The sequence below is a fragment of the Aedes aegypti genome, unplaced genomic scaffold, assembly GCF_002204515.2.
Source record: "Aedes aegypti strain LVP_AGWG unplaced genomic scaffold, AaegL5.0 Primary Assembly AGWG_AaegL5_hic_scaff_593_PBJ_arrow, whole genome shotgun sequence".
NCBI lineage: Eukaryota > Metazoa > Arthropoda > Insecta > Diptera > Culicidae > Aedes > Aedes aegypti.
The window spans coordinates 1-20646 of NW_018736273.1; the positions used below are offsets into that span (position 1 = coordinate 1).

The 20646-nt window shown below is 43.3% G+C and overlaps 7 protein-coding genes across 7 annotated transcripts; 4 read left to right on the plus strand and 3 right to left on the minus strand.

Annotated features, from left to right (window-relative positions):
* The first annotated feature begins 21 nt into the window (after positions 1 to 21).
* LOC110681232 (histone H1-like) lies at positions 22 to 592 on the plus strand. Its single transcript, XM_021857003.1, has 2 exons — positions 22 to 114; positions 236 to 592. The coding sequence occupies exons 1-2, from the start codon at positions 22 to 24 to the stop codon at positions 590 to 592; spliced, it is 450 nt and encodes a 149-aa protein (XP_021712695.1).
* Positions 593 to 3017: 2425 nt separating this feature from the next.
* Positions 3018 to 6439, minus strand: LOC110681221 (histone H4-like). The gene is given in 3 exon segments (XM_021856992.1): positions 3018 to 3021; positions 6067 to 6137; positions 6139 to 6439. Coding segments are annotated over 3 exon segments (312 nt in total). The 5' UTR covers positions 6376 to 6439.
* Positions 6440 to 7662: 1223 nt separating this feature from the next.
* On the plus strand, positions 7663 to 8323 carry LOC110681224 (histone H3). The gene has a single exon (XM_021856996.1). It carries the CDS (start codon positions 7858 to 7860, stop codon positions 8266 to 8268), a length of 411 nt encoding a protein of 136 aa, XP_021712688.1. The 5' UTR covers positions 7663 to 7857; the 3' UTR covers positions 8269 to 8323.
* An 868-nt stretch (positions 8324 to 9191) lies between these two features.
* Positions 9192 to 9698, minus strand: LOC110681226 (histone H2A). The gene has a single exon (XM_021856998.1). The coding sequence runs from the start codon at positions 9612 to 9614 to the stop codon at positions 9240 to 9242; it is 375 nt and encodes a 124-aa protein (XP_021712690.1). The 5' UTR covers positions 9615 to 9698; the 3' UTR covers positions 9192 to 9239.
* A 93-nt stretch (positions 9699 to 9791) lies between these two features.
* On the plus strand, positions 9792 to 10319 carry LOC110681225 (histone H2B). Its single transcript, XM_021856997.1, has one exon. It carries the CDS (start codon positions 9893 to 9895, stop codon positions 10265 to 10267), a length of 375 nt encoding a protein of 124 aa, XP_021712689.1. The 5' UTR covers positions 9792 to 9892; the 3' UTR covers positions 10268 to 10319.
* A 1520-nt stretch (positions 10320 to 11839) lies between these two features.
* Positions 11840 to 13136, plus strand: LOC110681222 (histone H1-like). The gene has a single exon (XM_021856993.1). It carries the CDS (start codon positions 12395 to 12397, stop codon positions 13073 to 13075), a length of 681 nt encoding a protein of 226 aa, XP_021712685.1. The 5' UTR covers positions 11840 to 12394; the 3' UTR covers positions 13076 to 13136.
* A 5401-nt stretch (positions 13137 to 18537) lies between these two features.
* On the minus strand, positions 18538 to 18947 carry LOC110681227 (histone H4). Its single transcript, XM_021856999.1, has one exon. The coding sequence runs from the start codon at positions 18894 to 18896 to the stop codon at positions 18585 to 18587; it is 312 nt and encodes a 103-aa protein (XP_021712691.1). The 5' UTR covers positions 18897 to 18947; the 3' UTR covers positions 18538 to 18584.
* Positions 18948 to 20646: the final 1699 nt, after the last annotated feature.

The following is a 20646-nucleotide window of genomic DNA, read 5'->3' on the forward strand; positions in this document are numbered from 1 at the left end:
ACCCACCCCCCAGTCAACGACATGGTTGTTGCTGCCATCAAAACCTTGAAGGAACGCAACGGATCGTCCCTGCAGGCCATCAAGAAGTACATCGCCGCCAACTACAAATGCGATGTCGCAAGCTTGCCCCATTCCTCAAGAAGGCCTTGAAGAATGGCGTCGAGAAGGGCAAGTTCGTCCAAACCAAGGGCACCGGCGCTTCCGGTTCGTTCAAGCTGAAGGCTGAAGCTAGAAGGCCGCCAGTGAGAAGAAACCGAAGAAGGCCGGCGAGAAGAAGGCAAGAAGGCTACCGGAGAGAAGAAGAAGGCCACAAGAAACCAGCTGGGAGAAGAAGGCCAAGAAGCCAGCCGGCGAGAAGAAAGCCAAGAAGCCGGCTGCAGCCAAGAAAGCCAAAGCTGCTGGTGCCAAGGCTGCCAAAAAGGCCGGTGGTGTGAAGAAGGCTGCTGCTCCGAAGCAGAAGGCCACCAAACCTTCCAAGACCGCCGCCAAGAAGCCCAAACCCCAAACCGAAGAGGCTGCCCCAGCCAAGAAAGCTGCCGCGAAGAAGACGCTGCCAAGAAGTAATTTGGGACAGCAACCGTACTGGTTGTAAAACAGTATCTAACATCCAATCAGTCCTTTTCAGGACTACCATCCAAGTTTAGAACAAAGAGTTGCACAGTCAATGATATTCCATTTCCATTATTTCCAGAGGGAAATAAATCCCCCCGAAAAGTTACGTGCACTTTGCCACTGAATGGGCGAATTCTTCCCGAACCCTTTCGCAAATCAATAAAATTGGCCAATCATGCACCCCTTTCTCTGCCAGCAACTGTAAAGCCCGGACAGGTAGGCGAGCACTGGCTGGCACTCACTGTAGCGGTGCATCCGTACCCAAAGCAAACCTCCACTAGAGGAACAGCTTTTGATACACTCGAATGATTCAAGGATTTGAAGAAGTCTATCGACTTAAGGCTCCCCCAGATCTAAGCGACTTTTTACGGCGACAGCGACAAAAAAACGTCGCGATTTCGCAGCGATTCGCGTCGTGTCAGTCAAGATGGTTCCATAGAAGAGTGCTTGCAAGCGACACAACAACGAAATCGTGTCGCTGTCGCCGTAAAAAGTCGCGTAGTTTTGGGGGACCTTATTTAAATCGGGTTGAGATTCGTAGCGTTGCTTGTGAAACCAAAACATGTTTTCGCGGCAACCTGGAATCGAACCAAGGACCTTGCGATCGATAGGCCCGTGCGGTTTTTAATACACTCAGGCAAATGGACTATCGAAATACATTGGATGCACTTATGAAAATTCGCCACAATAAATCGGGTTGAAATTCATAGCTTTGCCTTATGAAACCAAACATGGCAACAAAAAATGTTTCTCGCAGCAACTGGATCGAACCAAGGACCTTGCGATCGTTAGGTTGTGCGTACACCACGCGCCTACCGACGCCTGGATGTGAGTTGATGCTAAAACGAAACATAAAGCGTTCGTATGTCAAAATGCAAAATGTATGCATTTCGATAGTCTAGTTCACAGGTCCGTACGTACCGGACCTACTGGGCAGGCTGAGTATCGACATCCCAAGTAGAGCGGTCAAGTACAGTTTGCTGCTAATAACCAAAGTAATCTTGACAGCTGATCCAGTATGAGCGAACTGCCACTATTTTCCTTGCGGAATAATCAAATTACTCTTGTGGATGTTGCAAATTAAGTTAATTGGCAGTAAAATACTAAGCCCAGGGATTGGCTTCTGAAAATCTCAAATCTTTCGGGGCCAATGGGTCGACCTTGCTCAGTATGTTTGATTTTCGTAATCCAATGCTGTTCCACTATTCCAAAGATGAGAGCAAATCAATACAGTGTAACTGATTTTAAGCGTGATTGGCGAATCGAACGCCTCACATCCCCCATCGCAGTTTGGGTACGAGAGAAAGAGAGTGAGCACCGCCGCCATTTGCTTGCGTGCACCGAGAAAAATTTGCGGCTCGAAAATTTGGCCCTGAGCTCCTGACACTCAAATTGAAACCGGTAAATTACTTCCGCCGCTGTTACTACACGTGGAGCATTTCCGTTGGAGTGAACGCGTCTTCATTATCAAAATTTTTTGTGCTCATTCTTTTGATTTATTTCGCACATGGGATTTTGCGAAATGCCTCTTCTTCTTCTCATTTTTCTTGGCCGGCTTCTCACTTTATTTTTTATGTGACCATTTTGCTCACATGGCTTGTTGGGAAGTTGAACCCAGACACCTTCAGCATGGGTTTGCTTTGTAGCCACCGACTTTACCACTACACTAAGGAAGGCCTTGACTGCTATTTATCAACATTATGCTCTTCAAGTGCGTCTTACTGCCGAGTTTCAGATAATTTGGCCGATGCCAAACTCCAGATGCCAAAATAAATCAGTGTTTCATTAAATTGATGTTTCTCTAAAGTAATTAAATCTAGGGTGAATTAAAAAAAATAAAACAAACCCACACATGTAGCAGCATCTACCTTACCTATTCAATTTGTAATCGATTAGTTAACTAATGAGAGATTAGAAACTCTTAAAATGCTGTTCCCAAGGAAATCTGGATTTATTGTGGTATGAATATTCAACAACTTAGGATTTTTTTTGTATCCAATATGTTTGAGTGCAAAAACTTTCGGCAAGATTATTTTAGGCTAGTAACTTTTCTTTCAAACTCTTGAGTCAAAAAGTTAGAGCCAAGCTCAAAAAATCAAACAAACATTGTTTGGTACTACATTGCTAATTATTGAGAAAAGTGAAACCTTTTTAAGAAGTTAGTACCGTAAAATGGGGTGTTAAGGACTCGTGGGGTTTTAAGGGATTGAACTTCTCCATCAAGTTTGAAAAGTCACAAAAACGTCGGAAGTCGATATATCAGTCATCTGAAATGCTTGCTTTGTTCGGAGGATTGTGAGCTGCATTATGTGATCGGGGATATCTATTAATATTAGGTATTGTGGAGTCTAGATATTGAAAACGATTCAAACCATTTTTGAAAGAATTTTATTGGCAAAAAAGATTTAACTACAAAACAATGAAACAATATTAACAAAACTATGTGAGTAACCCAGAACATAAGTATATTTAATTGAGATCACAACGCAGACAAAAGCTTTTGAAAATGTTATCTAGATTTCGCCTTTTAATATTTCTTATGGAAAAAGTTTCTTTTGAAAGTTAGCGGGGGTGTTAGGGGATTATCTTTTCTACTACTTTTTCCAAGTTACAAACTCGTTCGATTTATGCCGATATATGTTCCATTATACTTTAGGCTTGTTCCGTGAAGTAACACTGCATTGTAAAGGTTAAGGGGACTATTTTGTTTGTTACTGAATATTACTAAAATGTCTAGCCCTGAAAATATGGGATTTTTTTTTTTTTTTTTTTTTTCTCAGAGGCACCCGAGTTGCGCGAAGAGTGAAACCAAATCTACCTATCGAACTGTCAAACTGTCTACCTATCGAGCAGACCAGCAAAACAAATAGGGGCTATTTTCGAAGACGAAGGAGAACAATCATTCAAAGAAGCAAATGCAAATATATAGGTTATGATCCTGTTGCATTCAAGTATCAAAACCAATTCAAGACAATTTCAATATCGAGTTAGGGAGAGTTAACTGTACCGTCAAGCTACCATTCACCGTGCATTTAAGAAAAATTTGCACTTCAAAAAATATAAAACTATTCCAAATAATTTGAAGCGTACTAGAATACCACTACGTAGCGGGCAATTATATAATAATTCAGGGAAAAATCTAAAACTAGTGATGCATAACAAAAAATTAGTCAAAAATTATGTTTGAAAATGTCATGTTAAGGTCGCCTCGTACCGTTCTATGTGTCACCATTTACCGTGCGTATAGTTTTCGTCATGATTTGATTTTGTATCTTGAAGAACGTTGTTAATGGAGCAACTATGTTGCTAGTAGTGTGCGCATTCATTTTTAAGAGTATTCAAATCTTCATTTACAATAAAAACTATACAAAGTTTAAAAATTGGCTAAATTATTATTTTTAATTAAAATCGTTATAGGAGGTTTTGACTGTATTGTCCAAACCATTCCATATTCACTTAAATTCTAAATATGAAGTAGTTTAATGACGACATAACAATAAATCTAATATTATCGCATAATTTCATGCCTTTTACACTATACACGGTAATAGGATCCATATATATTGAAAAGGATCCATTCACCGTGCATTTGGGTTTCGACTGAAACACAATAAAAATTCTAATTTGCATTAAATCTCATTGCTCATACGATGAAATACATCTTTACTAATAATATCCACAGTGAAACTGTTGAAATTTTTGAAAATTTCATACTCTATCGTTAAATAAAAAATGTGATTTTTTTGGCGTTTCTACTAAGATTGTTGCAATATCTCGTTATCAAACAGAATTCACATGATTTTGTCTACATAAACTAGGTTTTTCAAATTATTTGTGGCAAAAAATAGTTCGTTTCATCAGTTTTATCTTATTTTGCTGACCAAAGAATGATTGTGAAATTGTATGAATATTCTGTAGGAATTTGTATATGTGCACGGTGAATGGAGGCCGCACGGTGATGGTGACTTAACGGTATATAGTTATGATCCTGTTGCATTTAAGTCTCAAAAAACAATTCAAGACAATTTTACGAAAGTATTGACAGTTTCCAGATTAATAACTATGAAAGATTTAGCAGTTAAAAGAAAACGGTTTTGCGTTTGCAGGAGTTCCAAGTTCGATAATATTGATGTATTATCTGATTGAGGTTTGAGCATAACTTATGGAAATGAATGAAAGCATCAAAGTTATTGATCAAAAAGATTATGTTTTGTTGTTGGCAAAATATGGTTTCATTTGCGAAAGTCAAATTCCTTTACAACCCTGTTTTGCAGTTACGTTCAAAAATCACACATTTTCATGATTATCTCAGAAATCTGCCATAGGATCCTCATAATTGGTGTTTGGCACGCGACGAGAGAATCCAGTACTGACCCGATTTTGTCAGCCAATTTCAGATTTGTCAAAAATTGGGGTATCGTCATGTTTTTACCACGTACCCTCTTTAAAAAGTCCATGTAACCATGTCGAAATTTGAAAACGGGAACAAATAAAATGACCCGATTTGGTCAGCCTAAAATTCATCGAGGGCTGACAAAATCGGGTCCTTACTGTAGTAGGGCTGTCCTTTGTTTAATTATTGACATACTAGAAGTTGCTTGAAAACACCCCATTTACGGTAGACATTTCATCATCCACTTTCAATACATTTCAATGAAACTGATTTGTTCAAAGTCATAAATGCTTGTTGTGGTTTGTAGATTCGAAGCTTGGAAATGTTCGTTCAAAACGATTTTTCCCGGTGACCTTCTCAAATTCCCGGTTTTTTCCCGTCGGTGGATTCAAATTCCGTCTCTCACCCGGTTCGGTGATTCGTTTTCCTTCGTTTCGTTTCGGTGCGCGAACACAATTCCAGTGCTTGTAATATTGATTGCAACCGCATCCATTTCTCATAAGGTTACAGTGTGGAACATGATGAAATATTTGTTTCGTCCATCGCATTGTGGAACCGAGCGAGGCAAACTAAGAAGTTCCTAACGCAATCCTAATGGAATTGATGAGTGGTAATAGGTAATAGGGAGTGGTACGACGAGCGTTCCGTACCTGACACTGAAGTCCCGGACGTTGAGATGCATGCACGTGAGATTGGTATGGAAAGATGCACGCACTGGATTTCACCGGCGTGGCATCATAGCGGTTGTTGTTTTCGAACCGACCGAAGTACAACAAGTAAGTAACAACAGTAGTGCCACCCGGGAATGACAGTGCTGACTAGACTAGACTATGTATGTTATATATATATTTGGCATTTTATGGTGTCTTCCCAATCGGAGACGAGAATTTTCTCCCCAAGCCACGCCAACCGCCGGACTGCAAAAGCGTGTAGTGCTTGTCCCATTAGATTTACCCTTGCTTTTAGTGTGTGAACATTTGTCGTATCAACTCCTTGATGAGTGTGTTTGGTGGCCCTGAAAAGGGCCGTTTGAAGAGCGAAACTTTGGAATGCGATTTAACCCTCCGAAACCGTACAGGGTGCGTCCCTGACGCTTCAGAGCGTAGACAACATCCATAGCGGTAACGGTTTTTACGCTTGGCGTGTTCAGTGTAGGTAACGGCATCACGGATGACGTTTTCCAGGAACACCTTCAACACACCACGAGTTTCCTCGTAGATAAGTCCGGAGATACGCTTGACTCCTCCACGACGAGCCAGACGACGGATTGCGGGCTTGGTGATACCCTGGATGTTATCACGCAAAACCTTGCGATGACGCTTGGCGCCTCCTTTTCCGAGTCCTTTGCCTCCCTTGCCACGGCCGGTCATTTTGGATGAATTTGGTTCTGTGTTCGACGACGGTAGTACTGGAACTGATGGCTGCGCCAAGGTTGGTTGTTTGGTTTAACGAGGCTTTAACCGCAAAAGCGGTCATTCGCCTCTCGGTCATCTACGGAGTGTAAAACAGTTTTATTGTTAGAATCGCATTCATATTTTCGACGATTGACAGTTTCGCATGCATTTGATGTTTTTTCCCTTTTCACACTTTGATTGTTTTCACAGTTCTTTTTCATCAACAGATTTATTTACTTCTTTCACCTTTTTTCCATTGTTTTTACATTGTTGTCCATTACATTTTTGATTCAACGTTTCCCATAGTTTTTTAAATTTGATTGAAAAGCTTCAACTCTTTCAAAAACTTGATCACTTCCCTTCCCTCTCTTGTCCGTAACATAATATTTCCCCCAAACTGTTTTCGAGTCCTATCTCCTTACGCACTTTTTCGAATGCCCTGCATTCAATGAGCAAATGCTCCACTGTAATTATTGTGCCGCAATGCTGACACTTCGGCACCTCCCCTTTTTCCATCAACCACCCATGGGTTATTTTCGTGTGCCGGATACGCAATCGGGTTAGCACCACTTGTTCACTACGAGTCTTTCGGTCCCTCCATGCAGCAGTTGATGGTTTCACTCTTCTTAATTTCACTGATCGTTCTCGGTGCCAGGCCCCTTCCCACACATACTCCAGAATCTTCTTGCTCCAACTATTTCGATCGACGGCCGGTACCTGTCGATCCCGCACTTCTTCTCTTCTTCCACTATTCGCTAATGCATCCGCTTTCTCATTCCCATCAATTCCTACGTGTCCAGGGATCCAGCAAATCACCGCGTTCTTCTTCTCCATTCAATCTGCACTGCTCTAATCCCGGATGTTTGGTGGTGTTCGCTTCGATCGCTGCCACACAGCTCGCGGAGTCCGTGAAGATGACAGCATTCTCTCCAGGTTCAACGGACTGAACAGCAAGCTGTAACGCCTTCGCTTCTGCCGAAAAAATCGTGCAAACCGTCGGCAGACGGGCACACCGCTCCTCTCCGTTGCAGTATATGCCCAGCCCGACTCGTTCCTCTTCGTCTACCGATCCATCAGTGAAAACATGCTTAAAGTTTACGTAGCTTGTTCTCGCTAAATCGATAAATAGTGCTTGTGCTTTGCTGGTGGCTTCTCCTACTTTGAATTGGGACTTAATAGACCAGTGTCTCGCAACTCAAAAAGACACGCAACCGTTCACAACGGCAGTTCGATTCGGAATCTGGCTGCGCCAAACACTAGCGGCCACTTTTATACCCACTCGAGGGTTGAGTTCTTCTTTCCTCTCTTGCTTTTTCTATTCTTCCGTGGCTTCCGATTGGTTGCCTGCATCGATATGAGCATATAAAAGAGGACTGCCTGGTTTTTTGACCCTCATTCTGTCGCTGCGTTTCAACTGATCCGTTTGGATTGAAAGCAAATTAATCATCATCTAACACAATGGCCCGTACCAAGCAGACTGCTCGTAAGTCTACTGGAGGAAAAGCTCCTCGCAAGCAGCTGGCTACCAAAGCCGCTCGCAAGAGCGCCCCAGCCACCGGAGGTGTCAAGAAGCCTCACCGTTATCGGCCAGGAACCGTTGCTCTGCGTGAAATCCGTCGCTACCAAAAGTCGACTGAGCTGCTGATCCGCAAGCTGCCATTCCAGCGTCTGGTTCGTGAGATCGCCCAGGACTTCAAGACCGATCTGCGCTTCCAGAGCTCGGCTGTCATGGCCCTGCAGGAAGCGAGCGAGGCCTATCTGGTCGGTCTTTTCGAAGATACCAACCTTTGCGCCATCCACGCCAAGCGTGTCACCATTATGCCCAAGGACATCCAGCTGGCTCGCCGTATCCGTGGAGAACGCGCTTAAATTCGGTCTGCATTATAGTTGCCATTCTCAACAAAACGGCCCTTTTCAGGGCCACTAGAGCATTCCCTAAAAGAGTTGTGTGAGCAATTTTCCCTTCAGTGTACCTAAAACTGTTTGTTCCCCTGGGGGAACGATTACTTCCTAAAGCCCCTTGACCTTCCTCCTACCACCGAACGATCATACTCTCAACACTGATGAGGGAGGTACGTCAACCAACCGACAACTCGAGTTGTCCCTTCATGCTTCGCTTTGCACACACTTTTGAATGTGCATCTCCAGCGCGGACTTCATTCTCTGGTACCGGCCGTATGTTTCCCCTTCTTCTTATGCTCTTTTCCGGATGCAGAAGCTTTCCCAGCTCGCCTCCCCTTGTTGCTACAAACTAGACAACTCGAACATCCAACATTGAAAGTTTGACCGTATGATTGAAACGTAATCTTTGGCTTGTTTACTTTGAAACACACCCCTATGATAGTTATAATTGATAATTGTGGGGTTTGGAAATTGATTGATTCCTTTAATATTAGGAGCTCCTGATATAGCCTTTCCTCGAATAAATAATATAAGTTTTTTTAAATACTACCTGCTTCATCAACTCTTCTATTGTCAAGCAGTAGATAGTAGAAAATGGGGGCAGGAACTGGATGAACAGTTTACCCTCCTCTCTCTTCAGGAACAGCTCACGCAGGGCTGGCTGTTTCAATGTTTTATGTTTCTGTTTCGGCAAATTGAACTCCAAAAATCGAAAGTTCGAGGTATCCCGAACAGAACATTTAAGAAGCCCAAACGTTTCCCCCGCGGAATCTAGAATTGATTCAGAAATGGTCATAATATGGCCGATATCTCTTCATCGATCCTCTCTGTGGCTAAATTAGATAAATCTGCAATATTTCAACAACAACTCTCTAGCGGTGGACTGGATATTGTCGTCCTGAAAAGGACGGTTTTTGGTTTGATGCACGCAGTGTAACTTATGCCTTCTTTTCGGTTTTCTTCGGCAGCAAGACAGCCTGAATGTTGGGCAGAACACCACCTTGGGCGATGGTAACACCGGACAGCAGCTTGTTCAATTCTTCGTCGTTGCGGATGGCCAACTGCAGATGACGGGGAATGATTCTGGTCTTCTTGTTGTCACGGGCAGCGTTTCCTGCCAATTCGAGCACTTCAGCGGCCAGATATTCCATAACGGCAGCCAAGTAGACTGGAGCGCCGGCACCGACACGCTCGGCATAGTTGCCCTTCCGGAGCAGACGGTGAATACGACCGACTGGGAACTGCAATCCAGCGCGGTTGGAACGGGACTTTGCCTTTCCCTTAACTTTGCCTCCTTTGCCGCGGCCAGACATTTTGTGGTTGAGTTTGAGTGGACTTGAGAAACAAACGTTCACGAAGCGTACGTAAGCGGTACTGATGGTGATTTCACCGGATGAGGGTATCTTTTATACATGCGTAGCCCTGCGCTGCACTCATACTAGGATGGTGCGAACGAAATGGATGAAGTAGCAAACGAAGCGAAGGGGCGGAACAGCGCTCACCATTCTACGGGTATAAAAGAGAACCGACTGGTTCGGTCGGGCATCAGTTTCAGTTTTCGTTTGGAATCTAAAACAACGTTAGCAGCACGATGGCACCGAAAACCAGCGGAAAGGCCGCGAAGAAATCCGGCAAGGCCCAGAAGAACATTGTCAAGGGCGATAAGAAGAAGAAGAAGCAGCGCAGGAAGGAAAGCTACGCCATCTACATCTACAAGGTGTTGAAGCAAGTTCACCCCGACACTGGCGTTTCGTCGAAAGCCATGAGCATCATGAACAGCTTCGTCAACGACATCTTTGAGCGTATTGCCGCCGAAGCCTCCCGCCTGGCCCACTACAACAAGCGTTCGACGATCACATCCCGCGAAATCCAAACCGCCGTCCGGCTTCTGCTCCCGGGAGAGTTGGCCAAGCACGCCGTTTCGGAAGGCACCAAGGCCGTCACCAAGTACACCAGCTCCAAGTAAATGACGACCGACACTGCGTTCAATCACACCAAACCAAAAGGCCCTTTTCAGGGCCACTATTTCAATCCCGAAAAAGAGTTGATTTTGAAAATCTGACACTAGACTGTTTTATCACACTATTGAACCGACTGAGGTAGTGTCACGGCGGTGACTTCATACGTGACAACACCCCCCTCTCTTATCAGTTTGAATTTATTCAATTCATTTTATTTATTCGATGTTATCAGTTTCAGTATTGATTAATTATAACGATTACAGTTGCAGAGATTTGGATCCCCATTCAGCTGCGTAATAAATAATAGGAACTTAATTGTTAAGCAGTATAGGGAAAAATCTGTTCACAAAAAAACCCTAGATCTAAGTTTTTCCATCCGTTTGAATTTAAAACAAGAAGATCCACTTCGTACGTTCAACATTTCTGCTGATTGCAAAAAAATGTTGTACCTTAACCACACTTCATTCACTAGCAGAACGTTTAAAGTTCAATATTTATGCTGATTGCCATGTTGCACCTTAACAACTTCATTTTTGCTATCGGTTGTGCTGCATGTTAGTAGTTTAGACAATTTTGACATCATAGGACTAGCTAGCTAGGCAGGCATGATGACAAGTTTCGTGGTTCGTTCGTTCTTCTTCTCAACGTATTGGAAAGAAGCTCATTATGTTTTCTAGCGTCCCATTACAAACGATCTCGTAAGAGCATCCCAGCAGTTCAGGCTATCATAATAACGTTTATCGAACAACAGTTGATGCAAATGGTATCGATCGGATAATCTCGATAATGCCATCAATCAGTTCCCATTGATGGGGCCCATTCACATAGTTCATGGGTGGGTGGTGTGTCTTCGAGATGTAACGGGTCAAACGAAATTGGGAAAACATTCTTATACACAATGGGTGGTGGGCGCGTTGCAAATGGTCATTGTTGGCGTTATGAAGTTTGCGAATGATGGTGACATGACACGTTGTGTGGTTGCCATTCGGCTTCCTGGCTCGGGTGTTGCTCAGTACTAGCACGGACAGACACGTTGAACAGCCCCTGAGGGCACTGTACACAAAAATATATCTCGATCGGGGGGAGTGTAGGGTGCAGTTTCTACACCGGGAACACGTGCCGTGGGGCATGTTAGGGACTTCCGAGAACAATTTGTCGCGAATTCAGCGCGACATGTCCGGTACTACTGCCGCCAGAAGAGATTGTATGGAATGTTCATTCGATGCAACTGCAGCTAGCAAAACCGATGCCTATTCGGGCAGATTTCGCACTAGCTCATTTGCAGATTCCACCGCAGGGAGGGTGCTTGCTTTGCTTGCTTGCTTCTTGAAGTAAAACATTCTCAGATAAGCTAGATCCATAGTAGCACGTGCACTGTCCTTTTCCAATGCAGTTGCCGCCGATGGCTGAGGCAATGCCAGCAATTTGCACACATTCGACCAACCAACAGTGCACAGGTGGAAGGTGATTAGTGTTTGGTGACATTGTTTTCCGGACAAAATGGCACAAACTTGTGTGACTGACGTCATAGTCGAGCCCAAGTTTTCGGTATGTTTGATGAAAAACATCAAAATTAACATTGTTCAAAGTTTACTAAAACCAAACGCGTAACATCGCTCGTCGGCACTGGGAATGACTTTGTTTGAGGCTCATTAGGGGCCATTAGACACCGGCATACTGGCTATACCCGCATGTCACCGCAAAGAGCAACCATTCATGTTGCCAAATTCACCACCGCCGTGCAGGGTGGTATTGTTTCAATAGTTACTATTGATTGTTTTATCGAGCAAAGCCACACCATATGGCGCACGGGTGCTGTAAAGACATGTCTCAGCGGTGCTTCTCGCGAAACCGGCCCGATGTGGCGATGACGGGCTGCTAGCGAGACTCATGCACTCACCAAACGGACATACTAGACAGGCAAATACTTAGTGCGATTACCGGAAAAATGCGTTTTAAAAAGGTGTTACCAAAAATATGTACAATATTTCGCGAACAGTCATCCAGTGGACGACCATGTCTGCATCCCTAACACAGACGACGAAATCGAACACCGCACTGTTGCCAGAATTTCCGTCATTCATTCGTTTACTATCGCCATCGTGTGAGTGTTACTCTAGCTACCTATCGAGATGTCTGAAGTTGCCACTGAAGCCGCTGCCGCAGCCCCGGCTGCCTCGCCAGCCAAGACCAAGAAGCCAAGGGCCCCCAAGGGACAGGGCAAGCCGAAGAAGCCGTCGACCCACCCCCCAGTCAACGACATGGTTGTTGCTGCCATCAAAACCTTGAAGGAACGCAACGGATCGTCCCTGCAGGCCATCAAGAAGTACATCGCCGCCAACTACAAATGCGATGTCGCCAAGCTTGCCCCATTCCTCAAGAAGGCCTTGAAGAATGGCGTCGAGAAGGGCAAGTTCGTCCAAACCAAGGGCACCGGCGCTTCCGGTTCGTTCAAGCTGAAGGCTGAAGCTAAGAAGGCCGCCAGTGAGAAGAAACCGAAGAAGGCCGGCGAGAAGAAGGCCAAGAAGGCTACCGGAGAGAAGAAGAAGGCCACCAAGAAACCAGCTGGGGAGAAGAAGGCCAAGAAGCCAGCCGGCGAGAAGAAAGCCAAGAAGCCGGCTGCAGCCAAGAAAGCCAAAGCTGCTGGTGCCAAGGCTGCCAAAAAGGCCGGTGGTGTGAAGAAGGCTGCTGCTCCGAAGCAGAAGGCCACCAAACCTTCCAAGACCGCCGCCAAGAAGCCCAAGACCCCAAAACCGAAGAAGGCTGCCCCAGCCAAGAAAGCTGCCGCGAAGAAGACCGCTGCCAAGAAGTAAATTTGGGACAGCAACCGTACTGTTGTAAAACAGTATCTAACATCCAATCAGTCCTTTTCAGGACTACCATCCAAGTTTAGAACAAAGAGTTGCACAGTCAATGATATTCCATTTCCATTTATTTCCAGAGGGAAATAAATCCCCCCGAAAAGTTACGTGCACTTTGCCACTGAATGGCGAATTCTTCCCGAACCCTTTCGCAAATCAATAAAATTGGCCAATCATGCACCCCTTTCTCTGCCAGCAACTGTAAAGCCCGGACAGGTAGGCGAGCACTGGCTGGCACTCACTGTAGCGGTGCATCCGTACCCAAAGCAAACCTCCACTAGAGGAACAGCTTTTGATACACTCGAATGATTCAAGGATTTGAAGAAGTCTATCGACTTAAAGGCTCCCCCAGATCTAAGCGACTTTTTACGGCGACAGCGACAAAAAAACGTCGCGATTTCGCAGCGATTCGCGTCGTGTCAGTCAAGATGGTTCCATAGAAGAGTGCTTGCAGCGACACAACAACGAAATCGTGTCGCTGTCGCCGTAAAAAGTCGCGTAGTTTTGGGGGAGCCTTATTTAAATCGGGTTGAGATTCGTAGCGTTGCCTTGTGAAACCAAAACATGTTTTCGCGGCAACCTGGAATCGAACCAAGGACCTTGCGATCGATAGGCCCGTGCGTTTTTAATACACTCAGGCAAATGGACTATCGAAATACATTGGATGCACTTATGAAAATTCGCCACAATAAATCGGGTTGAAATTCATAGCTTTGCCTTATGAAACCAAACATTGGCAACAAAAAATGTTTCTCGCAGCAACCTGGAATCGAACCAAGGACCTTGCGATCGTTAGGTCTGTGCGTACACCACGCGCCTACCGACGCCTGGATGTGAGTTGATGCTAAAACGAAACATAAAGCGTTCGTATGTCAAAATGCAAAATGTATGCATTTCGATAGTCTAGTTCACAGGTCCGTACGTACCGGACCTACTGGGCAGGCTGAGTATCGACATCCCAAGTAGAGCGGTCAAGTACAGTTTGCTGCTAATAACCAAAGTAATCTTGACAGCTGATCCAGTATGAGCGAACTGCCACTATTTTCCTTGCGGAATAATCAAATTACTCTTGTGGATGTTGCAAATTAAGTTAATTGGCAGTAAAATACTAAGCCCAGGGATTGGCTTCTGAAAATCTCAATCTTTCGGGGCCAATGGGTCGACCTTGCTCAGTATGTTTGATTTTCGTAATCCAATGCTGTTCCACTATTCCAAAGATGAGAGCAAATCAATACAGTGTAACTGATTTTAAGCGTGATTGGCGAATCGAACGCCTCACATCCCCCCATCGCAGTTTGGGTACGAGAGAAAGAGAGTGAGCACCGCCGCCATTTGCTTGCGTGCACCGAGAAAAATTTGCGGCTCGAAAATTTGGCCCTGAGCTCCTGACACTCAAATTGAAACCGGTAAATTACTTCCGCCGCTGTTACTACACGTGGAGCATTTCCGTTGGAGTGAACGCGTCTTCATTATCAAAATTTTTTGTGCTCATTCTTTTGATTTATTTCGCACATGGGATTTTGCGAATGCCTCTTCTTCTTCTCATTTTTCTTGGCCGGCTTCTCACTTTATTTTTTTATGTGACCATTTTGCTCACATGGCTTGTTGGGAAGTTGAACCCAGACACCTTCAGCATGGGTTTGCTTTGTAGCCACCGACTTTACCACTACACTAAGGAAGGCCTTGACTGCTATTTATCAACATTATGCTCTTCAAGTGCGTCTTACTGCCGAGTTTCAGATAATTTGGCCGATGCCAAACTCCAGATGCCAAAATAAATCAGTGTTTCATTAAATTGATGTTTCTCTAAAGTAATTAAATCTAGGGTGAATTAAAAAAAATAAAACAAACCCACACATGTAGCAGCATCTACCTTACCTATTCAATTTGTAATCGATTAGTTAACTAATGAGAGATTAGAAACTCTTAAAATGCTGTTCCCAAGGAAATCTGGATTTATTGTGGTATGAATATTCAACAACTTAGGATTTTTTTTTGTATCCAATATGTTTGAGTGCAAAAACTTTCGGCAAGATTATTTTAGGCTAGTAAACTTTTCTTTCAAACTCTTGAGTCAAAAAGTTAGAGCCAAGCTCAAAAAATCAAACAAACATTGTTTGGTACTACATTGCTAATTATTGAGAAAAGTGAAACCTTTTTAAGAAGTTAGTACCGTAAAATGGGGTGTTAAGGACTCGTGGGGTTTTAAGGGATTGAACTTCTCCATCAAGTTTGAAAAGTCACAAAAACGTCGGAAGTCGATATATCAGTCATCTGAAATGCTTGCTTTGTTCGGAGGATTGTGAGCTGCATTATGTGATCGGGGATATCTATTAATATTAGGTATTGTGGAGTCTAGATATTGAAAACGATTCAAACCATTTTTGAAAGAATTTTATTGGCAAAAAAGATTTAACTACAAAACAATGAAACAATATTAACAAAACTATGTGAGTAACCCAGAACATAAGTATATTTAATTGAGATCACAACGCAGACAAAAGCTTTTGAAAATGTTATCTAGATTTCGCCTTTTAATATTTCTTATGGAAAAAGTTTCTTTTTGAAAGTTAGCGGGGTGTTAGGGGATTATCTTTTCTACTACTTTTTCCAAGTTACAAAACTCGTTCGATTTATGCCGATATATGTTCCATTATACTTTAGGCTTGTTCCGTGAAGTAACACTGCATTGTAAAGGTTAAGGGGACTATTTTGTTTGTTACTGAATATTACTAAAATGTCTAGCCCTGAAAATATGGGATTTTTTTTTTTTTTTTTTTTTTTTCTCAGAGGCACCCGAGTTGCGCGAAGAGTGAAACCAAATCTACCTATCGAACTGTCAAACTGTCTACCTATCGAGCAGACCAGCAAAACAAATAGGGGCTATTTTCGAAGACGAAGGAGAACAATCATTCAAAGAAGCAAATGCAAATATATAGGTTATGATCCTGTTGCATTCAAGTATCAAAACCAATTCAAGACAATTTCAATATCGAGTTAGGGAGAGTTAACTGTACCGTCAAGCTACCATTCACCGTGCATTTAAGAAAAATTTGCACTTCAAAAAAATATAAAACTATTCCAAATAATTTGAAGCGTACTAGAATACCACTACGTAGCGGGCAATTATATAATAATTCAGGGAAAAATCTAAAACTAGTGATGCATAACAAAAAATTAGTCAAAAATTATGTTTGAAAATGTCATGTTAAGGTCGCCTCGTACCGTTCTATGTGTCACCATTTACCGTGCGTATAGTTTTCGTCATGATTTGATTTTGTATCTTGAAGAAACGTTGTTAATGGAGCAACTATGTTGCTAGTAGTGTGCGCATTCATTTTTAAGAGTATTCAAATCTTCATTTACAATAAAAACTATACAAAGTTTAAAAATTGGCTAAATTATTATTTTTTAATTAAAATCGTTATAGGAGGTTTGACTGTATTGTCCAAACCATTCCATATTCACTTAAATTCTAAATATGAAGTAGTTTAATGACGACATAACAATAAATCTAATATTATCGCATAATTTCATGCCTTTTACACTATACACGGTAATAGGATCCATATATATTGAAAAGGATCCATTCACCGTGCATTTGGGTTTCGACTGAAACACAATAAAAATTCTAATTTGCATTAAATCTCATTGCTCATACGATGAAATACATCTTACTAATAATATCCACAGTGAAAACTTGTTGAAATTTTGAAAAATTTCATACTCTATCGTTAAAATAAAAAATGTGATTTTTTGGCGTTTCTACTAAGATTGTTGCAATATCTCGTTATCAAACAGAATTCACATGATTTTGTCTACATAAACTAGGTTTTTCAAAATTATTTGTGGCAAAAACTAGTTCGTTTCATCAGTTTTATCTTATTTTGCTGACCAAAGAATGATTTGTGAAAATTGTATGAATATTCTGTAGGAATTTGTATATGTGCACGGTGAATGGAGGCCGCACGGTGACTGGTGACTTAACGGTATATAGGTTATGATCCTGTTGCATTTAAGTCTCAAAAACAATTCAAGACAATTTTACGAAGTATTGACAGTTTCCAGATTAATAACTATGAAAGATTTAGCAGTTAAAAGAAAACGGTTTGCGTTTGCAGGAGTTCCAAGTTCGATAATATTGATGTATTATCTGATTGAGGTTGAGCATAACTTATGAAAATGAATGAAAGCATCAAAGTTATTGATCAAAAAGATTATGTTTTGTTGTTGGCAAAATATGGTTTCATTTGCGAAAGTCAAATTCCTTTACAACCCTGTTTTGCAGTTACGTCAAAAATCACACATTTTCATGATTATCTCAGAAATCTGCCATAGGATCCTCATAATTGTGTTTGGCACGCGACGAGAGAATCCAGTACTGACCCGATTTTGTCAGCCAATTTCAGATTTGTCAAAAAATTGGTATCGTCATGTTTTACCACGTACCCTCTTTAAAAGTCCATGTAACCATGTCGAAATTTGAAAAACGGGAACAAAATAAAATGACCCGATTTGGTCAGCCTAAAATTCATCGAGGGGCTGACAAAATCGGGTCCTTACTGTAGTAGGGCTGTCCTTTGTTTAATTATTGACATACTAGAAGTTGCTTGAAAACACCCCATTTTACGGTAGACATTTCATCATCCACTTTCAATACATTTCAATGAAACTGATTTGTTCAAAGTCATAAATGCTTGTTGTGGTTTGTAGATTCGAAGCTTGGAAATGTTCGTTCAAAACGATTTTCCCGGTGACCTTCTCAAATTCCCGGTTTTTTCCCGTCGGTGGATTCAAATTCCCGTCTCTCACCCGGTTCGGTGATTCGTTTTCCCTTCGTTTCGTTTCGGGTGCGCGAACACAATTCCAGTGCTTGTAAATATTGATTGCAACCGCATCCATTTCTCATAAGGTACAGTGTGGAACATGATGAAATATTTGTTCGTCCATCGCATTGTGGAACCGAGCGAGGCAAACTAAGAAGTTCCTAACGCAATCCTAATGGAATTTGATGAGTGGTAATAGGTAATAGGGAGTGGTACGACGAGCGTTCCGCACCTGACACTGAAGTCCGGAGTTGAGATGCATGCACGTGAGATTGGTATGGAAAGATGCACGCACTGGATTTCACCGGCGTGGCATCATAGCGGTTGTTGTTTTCGAACCGACCGAAGTACAACAAGTAAGTAACAACAGTAGTGCCACCCCGGGAAATGACAGTGCTGACTAGACTAGACTATGTATGTATATATATATATTGGCATTTTATGGTGTCTTCCAATCGGAGACGAGAATTTTCTCCCCAAGCCACGCCACCGCCGGACTGCAAAAGCGTGTAGTGCTTGTCCCATTAGATTACCCTTGCTTTTAGTGTGTGAACATTTGTCGTATCAACTCCTTGATGAGTGTGTTTGGTGGCCCTGAAAAGGGCCGTTTGAAGAGCGAAACTTTGGAATGCGATTTAACCTCCGAAACCGTACAGGGTGCGTCCCTGACGCTTCAGAGCGTAGACAACATCCATAGCGGTAACGGTTTTACGCTTGGCGTGTTCAGTGTAGGTAACGGCATCACGGATGACGTTTTCCAGGAACACCTTCAACACACCACGAGTTTCCTCGTAGATAAGTCCGGAGATACGCTTGACTCCTCCACGACGAGCCAGACGACGGATTGCGGGCTTGGTGATACCCTGGATGTTATCACGCAAAACCTTGCGATGACGCTTGGCGCCTCCTTTTCCGAGTCCTTTGCCTCCCTTGCCACGGCCGGTCATTTTGGATGAATTTGGTTCTGTGTTCGACGACGGTAGTACTGGAACTGATGGCTGCGCCAATTTTCATTAAATTCATGTTTATTTGCAATTTTTGGTTTACAAGGTAATTGGTTTACATGTCAAGAGGTTGACCGATAGGTCCTTCAGCTTTGGTCTTAAAGTTGGATTTTGATAGATGTTTTTGTTATTTTTGCGGTTTTACCCTAGTTGTTATATTGGCCGTATGGGCTCTGGTGGTTTTTAAAAGAAAATTTGTTATCCTAGCTACTATTTACAAGACTACAATAAAATAAAATTTGATAACCTAGGGGGGAACGAGGTCCCGGATGACCTGCTGGTCCGATTGGTGGCAACGAGCCCTAAATCTACCGATCGAGTCACCAAAGCGCTCCTCTAATGTTTTGATCTCGGCCAGACGGTGAACCTCGGTTGTCCTCGTTCTCGGAGGGCTGTTGAGGATCATCCGGAGGAACTTATTCTGGGTCCTCTGGAGCCTCAGATGGTGGGTTTTTGCGCAACTCTCCCAGATTGGAACGCCATATTCAATTACTGGAAGAATGACCTGTTTGTAAACAGCAAGCTTATTCTTCAGAGACAGAGTTGACTTCCGGTTGATCAGGGGGTACAATGCTTTGAGCAAGATGTTGCTTTTGGTGACCGTTTTGTCAACCTGCTGTCTGAAGAGAAGCTTGCTGTCTAACGTTAGCCCAAGGTAGTCGGCTGCATCAGACCATTCCACCGTTGATCCACCGAGGGTGATTTTACAATCCTCAGCCGGAACAAGTCTGGGGGATTTGGAATAGGGGAAGAGGATGACCTGGGTCTTCGCTGCGTTGATACAGATCTTCCAGCTGTTCAAATAATCTGACAAGACGTTCAGGCCTCTCTGGAGTCGAGATGTTAGTGCTCTCGTGAATCTGCCGCTGTAGACGACTGATGTGTCGTCAGCGAACAGTGACAGTGAGCCGCCTTCAGGGAGCTGAGGCATGTCCGAGGTGAACAGGTTGTATAGTAGGGGACCTAAAATACTGCCCTGTGGAACACCTGCGGGGATGTTGTGGGGGTCTGAGTTGACTCCATTGAGGGAAACCCTGAACGTCCTGTTAAACAGATAGTTTTTGATGATTTTCACCAAATAGGTGGGAAGATTGTATCGGTGCAGCTTGTACACCAGGCCGTCGTGCCAGACGTTGTCGAATGCTTTTTCAACATCGAGCAACGCCATGGCGGAGGATTTGGCAAGGGACTTGTTCCGCCTGAGGATGTTGGTTACTCGAGTCAGTTGGTGCACGGTTGAACGACCGCGTCGAAAGCCAAACTGTTCCTCGAGCAAGATGTTGTTTTGATCGGCTGCCGAAAGCAGCCGTCTGTTGATCGCTTTTTCAAAAAGCTTTGATAACCCTGAGAGAAGGCTGATGGGTCGATAGCTTTTGGGGGAGGAAGGATCCTTCCCAGGTTTCTTAATGGGGATGACTTTTGCTGACTTCCACGACGAGGGGAAGTAGCTAAGTCGGAGGCACTGATTGAAAATCAGTGCCAGATGTTGGTAGAACTGGAGACTCAATTGCTTGAGCTCCAAGTTCAGGATGTTGTCGAAACCTGGGGCCTTCATGTTTTTGGATGTTTTGAGATAGGCCAGCAACTCGTCGGCAGTGATCTCCAACTCCTCCGAGAAGTCGTTGGGAGATTGGTGTAGGTTAGCTGCGTGTTCGGAAACAGCAGCTTCGTGTGGGCTAGGAATGTCTAGCCC